We start from the raw sequence: 15,248 nt of genomic DNA, 5'->3' as shown, positions 1-15,248 counted from the left end.
CCATTAAGCATCTTCAAAAGCCCATGTAAACAACAGACATGCTACTTACAGATCAGTCAAGTAATTCTACAAACAGAATTACAAAATACTCTTTGCTAAATAACAAATAAATCATTGGCAAGACAGTCATTATTCATGGTTGGGCCATAAGGATATAATAAAAATGGTGACACTATGTAAATTAACCTAGAGTGCTGTATCAATCAAACTGTCAAGATGGTACTGTATAGAATTAGATAAAATAATGCTAAAATTCATTTGAAGGAATTAAAGGTCAAGAATCCCAGGAAAAATAACAGGAAAGAATCCCAAGCATTACAAAATTTAAATTACATTATAAAGTAAAAGTTATCAAAATGATTTGATAATGTTTTAAACAAAATGTTAAAAAAATCAGGACTACATAATATACTGAAATTACTGAATATAATAGTTCAATATTTGATAAACTGAAGAACAGAAATCATAAAGGGAAAGGAAACATTTATTAATACTTATTTATTAAGGCACTTAATTTATTAAGCCCCCATTATGTATAACAGTTTACAAATAATATCTCATTTGACCTTCATCACTACCCTTGGAGGTAAGAGGTTATTATTATTCCCATTTTACAACTGAGGAAACTGACAACAGACAGAAATGAAGTATCTTACCCAGGGATACAATAGCTACAATAAGCTATTAACTCAGGTTCAAATTTAAACTCAGACCTCTCTAACTCCAGGTCCACAGCTCCATTCAATACGCTGAAGAGATGTCCAAGGAAGGACTCTAAAACAGGCAAAACCTGTTAGCTTAGACTAGCATTTTAAATGACAAAGCAGAGACTGTCTTTTACCTTTTTTTTTTGTATTCCCAGCACTAAGCACAACTCCTGGTACATAGTAGGTGTTTAATACAACTAAGAAAAAAGAAAGACATTGGCCATGTCTTAACAATACATGTAATATTCCATACATATAGCCAGTCAATAAACATGTATTAAATACTTACTATGTACCAGGCACTGGGCTAAATTCTGGGGATACAAAAGAAAGGGGAAAAAAGACTCTTCCTGGCTACCATTAAAATCCTGCAAAGGAAAATGTCACCCAAAGACATCTGTCTTCCTAAAGAGGAAGAATCCAGTTTTAGGAAGGAAAGAAAATACCTCAATTAGGAGAGAGACATTCTACAAAATATAACAAGAGTAAATTAGACATGCATTCTAATGAAGGAGATAATATAAATATCTCTGTATTAAAGTATATGAAACTAACTTGAAAGGGGAAGAAGGTATCAGCAACTGAGGGGGACTGGAAAAGACCAGGAAAGGCTTCCTGCATAAAGTACAATTTAAGCAGGGAAGAAGCAGGGAACTGGAGAGATGGAGGGTGGTAAAGGGGGAGAGCATTCCAACTATGGGGGACAAAAAACCAAAGGTATGGAAGTGGAAGATTGAGTATAGTGCTCAAGAAACTGCCAAGTAGGTTAACATAGATAATTTGCAGAGTATGAAGGAAAGTAAAGTGTAAAAAAGACAGAAAAAGTAGAAAAGAATTTTTAAGTCAGAAATTCTACACTTGCCAAGAGAAGGAAGGAATGCTTCATTCTGAGGTCTGAATTTGTCTAAGGCCATGTCCATTCAATCAGTAATAGCTAGATTAAAAACTGAGACACAAGGTGGCCCAATTTATCATCCCAAAGATATTAACCAGGAATCTGGATGACTCTTAAGAGTTTCTGTACACAATAGAAAATAATTGTTATTTACACTACTTTTAAGCCTCAACAATGTGCCATAGAGGTTTGGCCATTCAATGAAAGTCAGCATGATTTGTGTTTAAAGGTCTACACAAGTAGTTCCACTTAAACATAACAGACTTTTTTTAAAGCCTGCTTTTTGGAGTTATATTTCAAGAAATAAAAAAATGAAAATTTTGCAGGACAAAAGTAAATTGTCCCAGTTTTTCTGAAGAAAAGAAGGAGGAAAAGTAAATTGTCTCAGCTTTTGAAGAAAGAATAGGAGAAAACAACAATGACAAAGACAACAAAAGTACTTGTATAAGAATTTAAAAGATACACATAGAATAAATTCTATAATTAATTTAGAGGGGAAGATAGAAGTCGCTGGGGGAAAGTAGTATGAGGAATGTGATATCAACATTAGAAGACAGGAAAGATAGATGGAGGCAGGTTGTGAAGAGCTTTAACCATCAAAAGGAAGTTTTATTTGATAATAAAAGAAGATAGTACATTCTATGATCTGAATAAAATAGCCCTTTGTTTCAAGGAGAAGTTTGGAGTCATTAAAAGAACTTTGGAATTTTTCAAAAGCAATACATTCTGCTCTTTATGTTCAATTACAACTTACTGTCTTGTCTATTTGCAATAATTGTTTGTGTATACACATATAATCATTTATATATGGAAACTCATTGATGGGCAAGTTTTAAAAGTTGACAAAGGTCATAGCATATGATCATTGATCTATATGTTTTTTCTTCCTAGGTGGATCAAATGAGATAATATTTGCAAATAAATTAGTTCAGCGCATGGCACTTAATGCTTTCCGGAAGCCATCCAGTCCTTTAAAAAGTTTCAGTGATGTCTTTCATTTTTAAACTACATTCATTCCCCTAATAAACTATCCACTCCTCCAATAAAATCTTGCTTGTATCAACAATTCCAGAAAATTTCAATCAAAAATAATTGAGATTTTATTTACTTTTACTTTTAATAGTCAACACATCTGATAGCTATGCTACATTCCATAGCCATAGTCTTCACATTTCTCCTGAGAAGGAAGGTATGTTTCCTTAGCATCTCTCCATCATATTTCAACTGATTTTACTGGTGTTATCATTTATATTATTGTAAGCATTGTGCATATTATTCTGTTGCTTCTGCTTTCTTCACTACATCAATGCATACAAGATTTTGTTGAATTCCTTATACTCCTAAAAGTTAGTACCTTTTACACCCCAATTATTTTGCATTTAGTAATCTATACACACATTGTTCCTCTCATAATTCCATTAGGTATATGGTTTCATTTTATCTTTGTAGTATACTGTCTGATACAGAAGGTAGTTAATAATAATTATCTATTGAATTTAATTTAATTCCTCATAGTCATTGTTTCTTATGTTAACTATCTGGTCTTACCTAGATTTAAGATCCATTAAGTAAAAAATAGTAATAATTCTGCTGTCCTTGTCACCTCTCTAAGGGACACAACAAACAAGTTGTATAGAAAGATAATGGAAGAGAATATTAAAAGGGCTCTAGTTGAGAAATGTTCACATTGAAGCATTTTGCAACAGAGCTTAACTTCTACTAGTCCAATGAGCTTACTAGCTTCTTATAATTCAAAGGGATCGGAAGAATTTCAAAATATAAAAAAGGCCTGGGACATGAAAATGAGAAAGCATTTTATCTTGATTTTATCTACCTTAATCTGTTATTTATTCTACTACTGAAAAAAAAATCTTATTTGCCTTTCCTCAAAATTTATCAACTTTCTGAAATCTACCATTCTTCTTTAGAAAACAATGTCTTATCATTTTTCTTCTCATAATCATCAGAGGGGATCTTCCTTTATTATATATACACTGGAAACTGTGATAAACCTTTGGTTTATAGCCAGCAGGTACATGCCTATATGTACAGATTGGTGAATGAATACCTTCTAAAAATCAGTCCCCTGAAAAGCTTCTGTATTTGTAAGCCAAGTCAACTTTACAAGACTGCATGGTTCAGTGGAATCAGGATTTGCAATCTGAGAATTTAAGTTTAAATCTTGATTTTTCTACTGCCTGTGTGGATATGATATTGGACCAGTCATCTTATTTCTTTGGGATTATGTGTCAAAGTTAGGGGTTGGAGCTGATGATTTGTAAAGTACATTTCAGGTCTAAGTCTATTATTCTGTAAATAATAACTGGATCATCTTACACTTATGAAATATAATAACCAGGTATTTTTCCTTTTTTAATTTAAAAATTTTAACATTAGATTTTTAAAAAGATTTAAATAAAAAAATAAATAAATTTGTTTTATTTTTAACATTCATTTTTAAAAATTGAGTTCAAAATTTTCCCATTTATTCAGAAGGCAATTATGATATTAATTATACATGTGAAATCACGTAAAACAAATCTCTATTCTAGCCATGTTATTAAAAATAGCAAGAAGAATAAAGTTAAAAAATTATTCTTCAATCTGTACTCAAGTTTATCAGTTCTCTCTAGAGATGGATAGCATTTTTCATCATAAGTCCTTTGGAATAGTCTTGGATAATTGAATTGATCAGAGTATTTAAATTTTTCTTGTTGGTTATTTTTACAATATTGCTGTTACTGTGTATAATGTTCTCCCAGTTCTGCTTGCTTCAATTCATAACAATTCATGTAACTTCAGGTTTTTATGAGATCGTTCTGTTCATTATTTCTTATTTCACAATACTACTATACCAGCAAATCATACACTATAATTTGCTTAGTGATTTCCTGATATTCTGCTTAATTTCTAATTCTTTGCTACCACACAAAAAAATCTGCTATAAATATTTTTATACCAATAGGTCCTTTCCCCTTTTCTTTTATTTCTAGGATAAAAGGAGTAATAGTATTGCTGGGTCAGAGGATATACACAGTTTTATAGATCTTTGGACATAGTTCCAAACTGCTCTCAATTGGTGGCTGGACTAGTTCACAAATCTACCAACAGTGTGCATTAGTGTACCAATTTTACCACATCCCCTCCTTCATTTGTCATTTTTCTTTTCTGCAGGTTAATCAATCTGACAGGTATTAAGTGTATCTTAGAGTTGTTAAAGGTTAAGCATTTTTTCATGTGCTTATTGCAACCTTTAATTTCTTCTTCTGCTTGTTTATATGCTTTGACCACTGATCAACTGGGAAATAGATTTTATTTGGCTCAGTTTCCTATTTGAGAAATAAGGCCTTTATCAAAAAAAAAAAAAAACTTGTTGCAAACATTTTTTCCATTTTCCTGTTCTAATTCTGGCTGCATTAATTTTGCTTATATAAAATCTTTTTAATTTAATGTAATCAAATGATCTATTTTACTTTCACTATCTTTTGTTTGGTCATAAAGTTTTTTCTCAATCATAGATCCAACAAATACATTTCTATGCTCTACTTATTTACTTATGGTATCACCTTTTATGTCTAAATCAATTTTGACATTATTTTGATATCTTGTGGGAGATGTTTTCTATCAAACTGTTTTCTAATATTCCCAGCAAGTTTTTGTCAAATGCTGAGTTCTTATCCCAAAACTTGGATCTTTGAATTTATCAAACATTAGATTACTATTTTCATTTACTATCATGTATTGTATACCTAATTTATTACACTCATCCTCCACTTTATTTCTTAGCCACTTATTTAATGATTACCACTTTCTATAGTTTAAAATCTGGAATTGCTAGGCTACCTTCCTTAACTTTTTTTTCAGATTCCTTTGATATTCTTGCCCTTTTGTTTTTCCCGATGAATTCTATTACAACTTTTACATTCTAAACATTTATTTTTGATAATTTGATTAGCACGGAACTCAATAGGTAAATTAACTTAGGAAAAATTTCTTCCTACTTTTAATCAAATATTTCTAATATTATGAAAAAGTGAAGGAGTTGAGGGAGAGATGTCCAAAAAAGCCAAGTCATTGAATATAGTTTTTACCTCTTACCAAGATTTTATTATATTGGGAAAGTCCTGAGGATAGGTTAAAACACTGGATAGACCAACTGTATCGATGGATACCAAAATTTAATGGACCTTTGAAGTAGTCTAAAATTTTGGTTCTTCTAGATAGTATGAAGTCACTTACCTGTAACTTTTATAAACACACAGTAAGGCACTAGATAAGAAACCACTCTCAGGAACTAGCTGTTGATTACATAATTATGTAAGGATTACGTTATTCTATAGAAGATACCTCAAAGCTGCCTAATCTAGGTCCATATTTTCAGTTTGTTAGCTATAAGTGGAAGACACAAATAAAATTTCATTGTGATAAATATTCCAGGGTGTCCATAATCTTTCAAAGTATTGTAATTTTGTCTCAGCTAAAATACATCAAATGTTCAATAGAATTTGAACATTTAGATATTTCATTTATTTCCATTTTTATAGCCTTTACTGTAACTGGATTTGATTTATATAGACTATATGGAATTCATCCACAGTTTGGAAGGTGATTCTAATTTCAGGTTCTGGGTATGGGTTGATTTTCCATTGCCTCTAAGTAAAATTTGAAGCTGAGCTTTTGGAGGTGGGAATTGAGGCAGAGGTCAAGGCTTAAGGAGTGGAAGCAACATTTCTTCCTAAGCTAAAGTTTTTTTCAGCTAATACAAAAACACAGGGAGAAGAAGCAGGGTTTCCACGGCTAGAATTTCAAAAATTCAAATTAAAAGGATTTTAATAATTCTAATTAATACAATGACAAACCACAATTTCATGGGGCTGATGATGAAGCATTCCATCTCCTCAAAGAGAAAGAATGGAATTGGTGCAAATTGAGACAGATTTTTTCCTAAATGGACAATAGCTGAATCTATTTGTTATGAGACTCATTTTCCTTTCCTTTTTATTTCCTTTTTAAAAAAGAGAGGTAGGAAGAAAAAGGAGATAATATATTTTTGTCCAATGGAAAAAAAGGAAAAATGTAAAAACACCAAACAAACAAAACTAGCCTTCATTATATTATGAGTGCAAAACTTGATGGTAATTAGAGAGAGGGGAGACAAGGGACTTCATCACAATAAAGTAGTGCAGCTTTGGGACTTGGTTATTCCTATGTGCCTTTCCTTACACATCTGTCTATTTTCCTTATCCTGTGAATGCTCTCTGGAGGGGCCTGTGGGCCAGGCTGCACTGCTGAGGTGCCAGTCATTTCTGGGTACAAAGAACATTAAGAAGATTTGGCTAGGATAAATATTTCACAAGGTCAGCAGAAATAAGATAGCCTTGACAATACCTTCTGTCTCCATTAAACTGTGAGCTCCTTCAGAGCAGGAATTTTTTGTTGTTTTGTTTTGATTTTGTTTTATATTTTTTGCCTTTCTTGGTTTTTCTAGTGTTTGGCACATTGCAGGGCAGATAGTATGCATTTAGTAAGTATTAGCTAGCTGACTGATTGTAGCAGATGAAGAGGTTATTACGATTGGACTATATGGACCCCCCAAAAGCTTTTAATTCACAGAGCTACATTTGGAACCAAATCAAGATCATCTCTGTTTATGATTATTATAAAAGTCACTAGGAATATACTTATTCTAGTAATGCCACTATTCAAATCTCAAGGAATTCATGGTGGAAGATCTCCCAATTTATAGCCAAAGGCCGTATTCAATGCCATAACAATTGGTCAATTCAAGGAATTAAAATACACCACACATGAATAGAACAAAAAACTAAAACAAAACAGTGAAACCAGTTGTTCGACATTATGTAGATGAAAAATGGCTTTCTGAGTGAATTTTCTACTTTTCAAAACAGTCTTGTTCATAACAGGCAGACACAGTCTCAGTCTCAGCTGCCCCTTTTGGAATGCTCATGCTGTCATCTTATGTTGCTTTTGGAGATCTGCCTGGTGACAATTTTTTTTTGAGCTTTTTTTCCAAAGAAATTAAAACATTACCCATTCTTTCACAAAATTTTTGGATATGATTATTTTAAATTTATGTAATTTAATAGATTCTAAAAATAGAAATAAAAATTAATAAAAAAATTAAATTGATAAGAACCATTACATATTCTATTGATATTATTATTAAATATTAATATATAATATTGAAATTATTTTAAAACATTAAAAAAAAGGGAACTGTCCTCTTTTCCCCAAAATTTTTCTTTTTCTTAAAGCCATGATAAGAGAACCAATACTGGTTCAAATTAGTCCTTACAGTCTTGTCACTGAACACTGGCAAATTGAATTTGAAACACTTTCATATTAAACATGTATTACTCTTGTTCTGTTTGAACTTCATAGGTACAACCAGGAACAATGAGAGGACATGGAAATGTAAATTTAGACGATGTCAGAAAAACTTTCTGACAATGGGAGCTTGTGGAATGGGCTACCTCTTGCATTATCCCTAATTATGGGTTTTCAAACACTAGATGGATGAACACTCATCAGGAATGTCATAGAGTGCTGGGTTGGGAGTCAGAAGAACTGGCTTTGAATCTAGTCTCTCTTTAGGCAAGTCACTTAGTACAAATGCTTGTTATTCTTGTTATTTTTGTTATTACTCCATCATTTCTCCCTTCAATGCAGAATACAAAAGGAGGCCAGGGACAAGTCTGCTGCTATTTTTCTTTTATAGCTAATGTTCTGCAAACTATTGTGCAACTGGGAAAAATAATTACTTTTTGTAATTGAATAAAAGTATTAGAATGCAAACTCTTGGAGTTCACTAAAAGCATGCTTGGTATAACTGATGCAGAATGTTGAGGATTAGTGTATTACTTCAGCCTACTTTTTTCTCATTTCTTCTGCTGGGTCTATATACTTTGAAAAGTTTCTTTCTCATGAGGGGCAAAGTGATTTAGTAGATAGAAAACTAATTTCAGAGCCACAAAGACCTGGATTCAAGTTCCAACTCTCACATACATTGTCTGGTCTATCTCTGGGTAATTAGTATATCAGTGATCTTTACAATTCCCTAAGAATATAAGTTTCAGAAAACATGCACTGATAGAAGAAATTTCTCTTTTTGCAGTTTCCTATATCAAAGAAATCATATTCTTAATCTTTATCCTCTCCTTTTTACATAATTTGTAGATTGAGTCTTTGGTATGATGAAATCTATATAAAACAATCTTAGAAATTTATATATCAATAGTTTATTTTGGTGATTGTGGACAACAGCTTATCTATTTGGTGATAATTCTCTAGTTTATTTTGGAAAACAACTAGAAATTTTTCTAAGAAAGTGAACAAAATTATTATACTCTTTCACTCAGATTTCCTACTACAAGGCATGTACCATAAGGAATCAAGGATAAAAAGAAAGTCCTTATACACACCAACATATTAATAACAGCAATTTTTTTGTAGTAGTAAAGAGCAAGGTAAAAAATAGGTGCCCACTGAGGCAACTAAACAGTTCATAAATGTCATGGAGTATATTATTGTACATGGTGAACATGATACATCAAAGAAATACATAAAGACATATTAATTGATGCAAAGTGATCAAAACCAGTCTAATAACACATATAAATGATAGCTTTTTTCTCACTAGCTAGCTGCCTTAATATCCTAGTAAGTGATCTCCTGATTGACACCTAATCTGACCACTATTTCTGAAAGGTTCCCCTATTTTTTAGGTCTCTTGTATATGTTACCTTTCCTAAGTTGAACATAAATTTCCTGATTTTGGAGGATGTCATTTCTTGTTTCTACTTGTATCCCCAGTGTTTAACACAGTGCCCAGAAAAGTTCTTAATAAACATGCTATGACAATGAAAAGAACAATAAAACCCGTAAAAATTGGATGAGGAATGTGAAATAACTATGAAAAGCTTTCATCCCAAAGACACATGAGAAGGTACCTCCCAAATTTCTTTGCAAGGAAGGAGGCTTATGAATATGGAACATATCACATAAGCTCAGACTTCTTGTACTAGTTAGTTTTATTGAATTTGCTTTTGCTCTCTTTTTAACATTTTTTTATTATAATCCCTCTCTAAAAGGGGTGGAGGGTAAGGAACTCACTAAGAAATGAAGGTAATGTAAAAAATATAGTAATAAAGTTTTATTTTAAAATTTTAAATATACACTATTTTGTAGAATAATGTTCTGGCTCTAGTGGTTGCTTTATTAGTTGTGTCAAGGATATTTTGAAATTATATTGGAATGTGGAATTTATCATCTGTCAGACCATGAAAAGTCCACTTCTTTAATATTCTTCAGCCATCAGCCTGCAATGATGTATTATACAGTTTCTACTTTTTCCTTGGATTATATACATAGATCCATTAAGTCCAGGATCCTTCAAGGACAACAGGATAATGCTTCCATAATTTCCTGTAGCAGCGACCTAACCCCAAATTGCTACCATAAACCTTTATTCCTATATAAAATCTCTAACTATACTATATATTTAATGCTTCTTGTCAGTACATTATTGGTAGAGTTCATGTAGATGTCACCCATGGAAAGCCTTTTGTTTCTACTCTTGGATCTTAGGAATTTCATCAGCTCCATCTGGAAGCAAATGATTTTCAGTTCAATTTGACAAATTTAATAAGATATTACGTACTGTCAGACTTTACTACCATTGTTCAGAGAAGTATTATTTGCAGCTATTCGTATAAATACCTGTAACTATTTGATCTTTTTTGTCCTATGTATTGCTGTTCAGTAGATCAGTCATGTTTGACTCTTTGTAACCTCATTTGGGATTTTCTTGGCAGAGATAATAGAGTGGTTTCCCATTTCCTTCTCATTTTTTACAAATGAGGAAACTGGGGCAAATAGGGTTAAGTGACTTGCCCAGGATCACACAAAAAGTAAGTTTGCCTTTCTTTTTTTTTTTTTTTTTAATTAAAACTTTCTATTTACAAAACATATGCATGGGTAATTTTTCAACATTGACCCTTGTAAAGCCTTTCATTCCAAATTATCCCCTTCTTCCCCCCATCCCATTCCTTAGATGGCAGGTAGTCCAATACATGTTAAATATGTTAAAATATATGTTAAATCCAATATATGTATACATATTTATACAGTTATCTTGATACACAAGAAAAATCAGATCAAGTAGGAAAAAAACTGGGAAAGAAAACAAAATTCAAGCAAACAACAGAAAGAGTGAGAATGGTATGCTGTGGTCCACACTCAGCTCTCACAGTGCAGGAAATAAGTTTCAAGTATCTGCTCTATCCACTGCATAATTTACTTTTCAAACAAACAAACACCTTTCTCTTTACACATTTAGAAAGTATGAAAAACAAAACCCTTGTTACAAAAATTTATTGTTAAGCAAATCAAACTCCTGAATCAGCTATGTACACCCCCACTCAAATTATGGCTCAAACTATACTCTGATTCCTATCACATTTCTATCAGGAGGTGGTAGCATACTTTGGAATTGTGATGCTCAGAGTTCCTAAATCCTTCAAAGTTGATTGCTTTTTAAAATATTGTTGTTATTATAGAGTTCTCCTGGTTCTGATTAGTATGTCAGTTTAAATTAGTCCTTCCATGTTTTTCTAAACCATTCTCTTCTATATATAATAGTGTGTTGTGTGTATATTTTAAAACATTTACCAACACACTTGTGCCCTTTTATCTCTATTTTATATTGTATAAACTATCATGTTAACTTTATGCTAGTGCAGGAGGAGCAGCTATGTGGTGCAGTGGATAGAGCATCTGCCCTTGAAGTCAGGAGGACCTGAGTTCAACATTTTTATTTTTAAAATTAAATTTTATTTTCATGTTCTCTTTATCCTACTTTCCCTAACTTTCCAGTAAGAAAGCCAAAAAAAAACAAAAACAAAAATAAAACAAAAAAACCCAACAGCAACAAAAAAAAACCCAAAATTTAAAAGCTCTATTACCAAAATGTATCATCAAACAAAATTAATTCACTACAATAGCCATGTAAAAAAAAATACATGTAACTTGCACTCTGAGTTTATCTGTCTTTAAAGAAATGGGAGGCACGGCACCTCTATCAAAAAGTGAGAAGTATCATTTCTTATAGTACAAGAGTATCCTATCATATTCACTTGCTCAGCCAAGTTGCTAACTTGGTTCAAGTTTTTGTGAGCCTATTAAGTCTATGAAAGACATGTATATATCTTTAGCTAATTGGTGCTGTTTGTCTTGAATTTGTTTAGGTTCAAGGGCAGGAAATTGTTTTTTTGCACATTTGGTAAAACTCTTATAGTATTTAGCAATAGGTAATAACATTTTCCATGACTGCAATTTGATTCACTGTTTTTTGTCTAATCTACTGACTTTATAGAAAATTTTAAAATGCCCCCCTAGTTAAAATTCAAACATTATTTGACTGAAAACTGATTTGGACTCTGTATAAAATTTCCCCCTTAGTCAGACTTTTATCTTGATGGTGAGCTTTTGGGAGATATTTCTTGGTCAGCTGTCTTAAACACTGAATCTCTCCCATTTATAAATCAAGTATTTCCATAATTTTGTGTCTTTATATGGTTTTTCAGTTCAGATCGCCCTTGGGCAAATATAAAATATGAAAGATTTTAAAAAGTAATTTCACACTTTTCCATTTTTTCACAGCAGAGAAGCCTTCTTCTCCTTCCTAAAGAATTTTTCCATTATTTTCCTTCTTGCATGGAAGAAAATCCTAATATCTTCTTTATTTCAACAGTCACAAGGAGGGATAAGTAGACATATTAAAAACACGCAGAAAAATCATATATACTTGGGACATAGGCAGCTGGAAGGCACAATGGATAGATTATTTGGTAAAAAATTAAGAATACATGATTTTAAATCTGGCCTCTGACACTTACTAGATGTGTGATCCTGGCAAAGTCACTTAATCTGGGTTTATCTCATTTTCCTCAACTGTAAAATGAGGATAACAACAGCACTTACCTCCCAAGGAGGTTGTGAGGATCAAATGAAATATCTGCAAATACCTGCTACACTGTAGGTATTATATAAATGCTTACAATGATTATTATTATTATTTTTGATAACCCCACTAACATAATACTGTCTAGATATTAGGTCACAAAAAGAAAATAAATCTCCAACACAGGGAGCCTCTTACAGGGAACATGCTATATTTATTTATATAAATATAAATATATTCACATTATCCATATATTTATATTTATACATATAATTTGTATGTATAAATAAAATAAATATTTATTTACTATACTATATTTAGTATATATATAGAGAAAATATACTATATATAATAGTGTGTTGTGTGTATATTTTAAAACATTTACCAACACACTTGTGCCCTTTTATCTCTATTTTATATTGTATAAACTATCATGTTAACTTTATGCTAGTGCAGGAGGAGCAGCTATGTGGTGCAGTGGATAGAGCATCTGCCCTTGAAGTCAGGAGGACCTGAGTTCAAATCTGATCTCAGACACTTAATACTTCCTGGCTGTGACCCTGGGCAAGTCACAACTGCCTCAGCAAAAAACTAACAAAGAAAAAAAATTATAGTATTGAAGACCATCTTTGAAATTTTTGGATCCCCAATGAAAATAATTAGACATGGAATATGAAAGAGATACTCACCTCTTGTTTAGTTACTTTAGCTGCATCTTTGCCCTCAGCACCCTCTGGAGACTGAAAAGAAAATTATTTAATGTAAGTTAATTTTTTAAAATAGGGAAACAAATGATTTCAGTAGATATAACACAAGCTACTAGAATATCCTATGTAAGACTGAATCAATAATAATTCTGAAAAAAATAAGTTGGTAAATACACACACACACATACATTCTTGATTTTACTTATTATCTCTCACTTTTCCTTTTTTAATTTTTGTCCTGACTCCTAAGAATAGAAGTGGGGGGGGGCTCTCAAAAGTGAAAAGAGCTGTGTTCAGGTCCTGCCTTCTGATACATACTGATAATAGAGCTACGTTATTTTTTACCTGTCAACTGTACCAAATTAATCCTTAATCTGTAGCTGGCAGGAGCCAAACAGAGCAAGCTAGGGATAGAAGAATCAATAGAATTTTAATTTCAAAGTGAGGGGAAACAATTTACAAGCAAATATACTTGAGCTGGAACCCTGGCCCTAGTGGGAAGGGACCCACTTTAGAATGGCTGAACCTTGATTTATCCTTGTGACTACACAAAGAGTAGGAATATTCTAGCATCAGTAGTAAGACACAACAACAGCAGCAGTGAGGCAAGGTTTAGTGGCAAAAAGTCTGTTCATAGCAGGGCATCGTGTCTGGACCTTCTGCTTGCCTGACATCAGTTCCAGAAGGTGTGCACAAAGGGGACTGCTGTTTGCCAGGTTCAGAGCACAATTTGCTTACTGGGCCTTGACTGTAGAAAATGGGGTGTCTCCTAATATCCTGACATACCTATATTGATGGAATAAGCCACTTAACCTTTCAGTGTCCCAGGAAATTCTCAAAGACTATAAATTACTCAACAATTGCCAAATGTCATTGGTAAGGGAATTTTTCTCCCTGGGAGTTTTCTATTTTAATGAAATCACAGGTCTAAACACAGACATACATAACCTAAACAAGGGAAGAAGGAAGTATGTAATTAATTGGATTGTAATCTATATCAAAGTCACTTAGCACAATAATGGAAAGAGCACTGGGAATGAAATCAGGAAAATACATCTTCCAGAGTTTAAATGTGGCATCAGATACTTATTAGTTGTGTGATGCTGGGCAAGTCACTTAACCTTACTTGCCTCAGTTTCCTCATCTGAAAAAAAGATCTGGAAGGAAACAGCAAACCACTCCAGTATCTTTGCTAAGAAAACCCTAAATGGAGTCACAAAGTGGACATAACTGGAAAATTACTTGGCAAAAGAGGTAGTCCATATCAAGCCTAAGCAAGTTTGTTCATTTCTAAGATCCTCACACTTCCATTTATACAATAAAGATAATAAAGAATGTAGACATAGTAACATTTCTTCTTTTCTTCATTAATTCATCAATGTTTTAAGGGAGAGACTAAAAGAATGACCAAACAGGAATATATTTAGCAAAGGAAGTGATTGAAAATGCTTACACTTAGGATCTCCCTTTTTTCCCCCAAGTTGAAACATTAAACTATTGTCCAAAGAAAGAAGGCCTAAGCAGTTATTATGGCCACAAAATATATAATCTTTTATATATAAATACATATGTGTGTATGTATATACAGCATATATATATACATACACACATAATAATATATAATAAAGACATTTCTACATAAATATCTATTTGCTTATATAAATATACACACACATATACAGACACATACTATGTGAAAAAAGATTTAGAGAAACAAGAGAAATTTAGAGGAAAAGAAAATTATATTCTCTTTTATTTTTACCTTCAAACAATGAAAATAATCATTTGTGACTTTAGCTGCTCTACTCATGGCAAGGACTAAGTATATTCCACCTAGAGAAATCTCTGCTAGCTTAAATATTTATGGTTCTGAATTAGAAGGAAAAGGAAACAAAAAGGTTAAAAATACATGAAGGGAAAATACAAGAGAGAAAAGGAGAGGTTTATGATTATCCTAT

The 15,248-nt window shown here is 32.3% G+C and overlaps 1 protein-coding gene across 3 annotated transcripts in view; it reads right to left on the bottom strand.

Annotated features, from left to right (window-relative positions):
• Window positions 1-15,248, bottom strand: part of HMGN3 (high mobility group nucleosomal binding domain 3) — a 67,924-nt gene that overhangs the window by 12,180 nt on the left and 40,496 nt on the right. For 2 of the 3 annotated variants that reach the window (XM_074310457.1, XM_074310458.1), the window contains exon 2: window positions 13,273-13,323. In XM_074310457.1, the coding sequence (XP_074166558.1) occupies window positions 13,273-13,323 (51 nt within the window). Of the gene's footprint in view, window positions 1-13,272; window positions 13,324-15,248 lie in introns of those variants that run through there. The other variant, XM_074310459.1, reaches the window with a different exon arrangement.

The sequence above is a fragment of the Sminthopsis crassicaudata genome, chromosome 4 (assembly GCF_048593235.1).
Source record: "Sminthopsis crassicaudata isolate SCR6 chromosome 4, ASM4859323v1, whole genome shotgun sequence".
Classification (NCBI taxonomy): domain Eukaryota; kingdom Metazoa; phylum Chordata; class Mammalia; order Dasyuromorphia; family Dasyuridae; genus Sminthopsis; species Sminthopsis crassicaudata.
The sequence above is the reverse complement of the archived record's forward strand: the minus strand, read 5'-3'. Positions and strand labels throughout refer to the sequence as shown.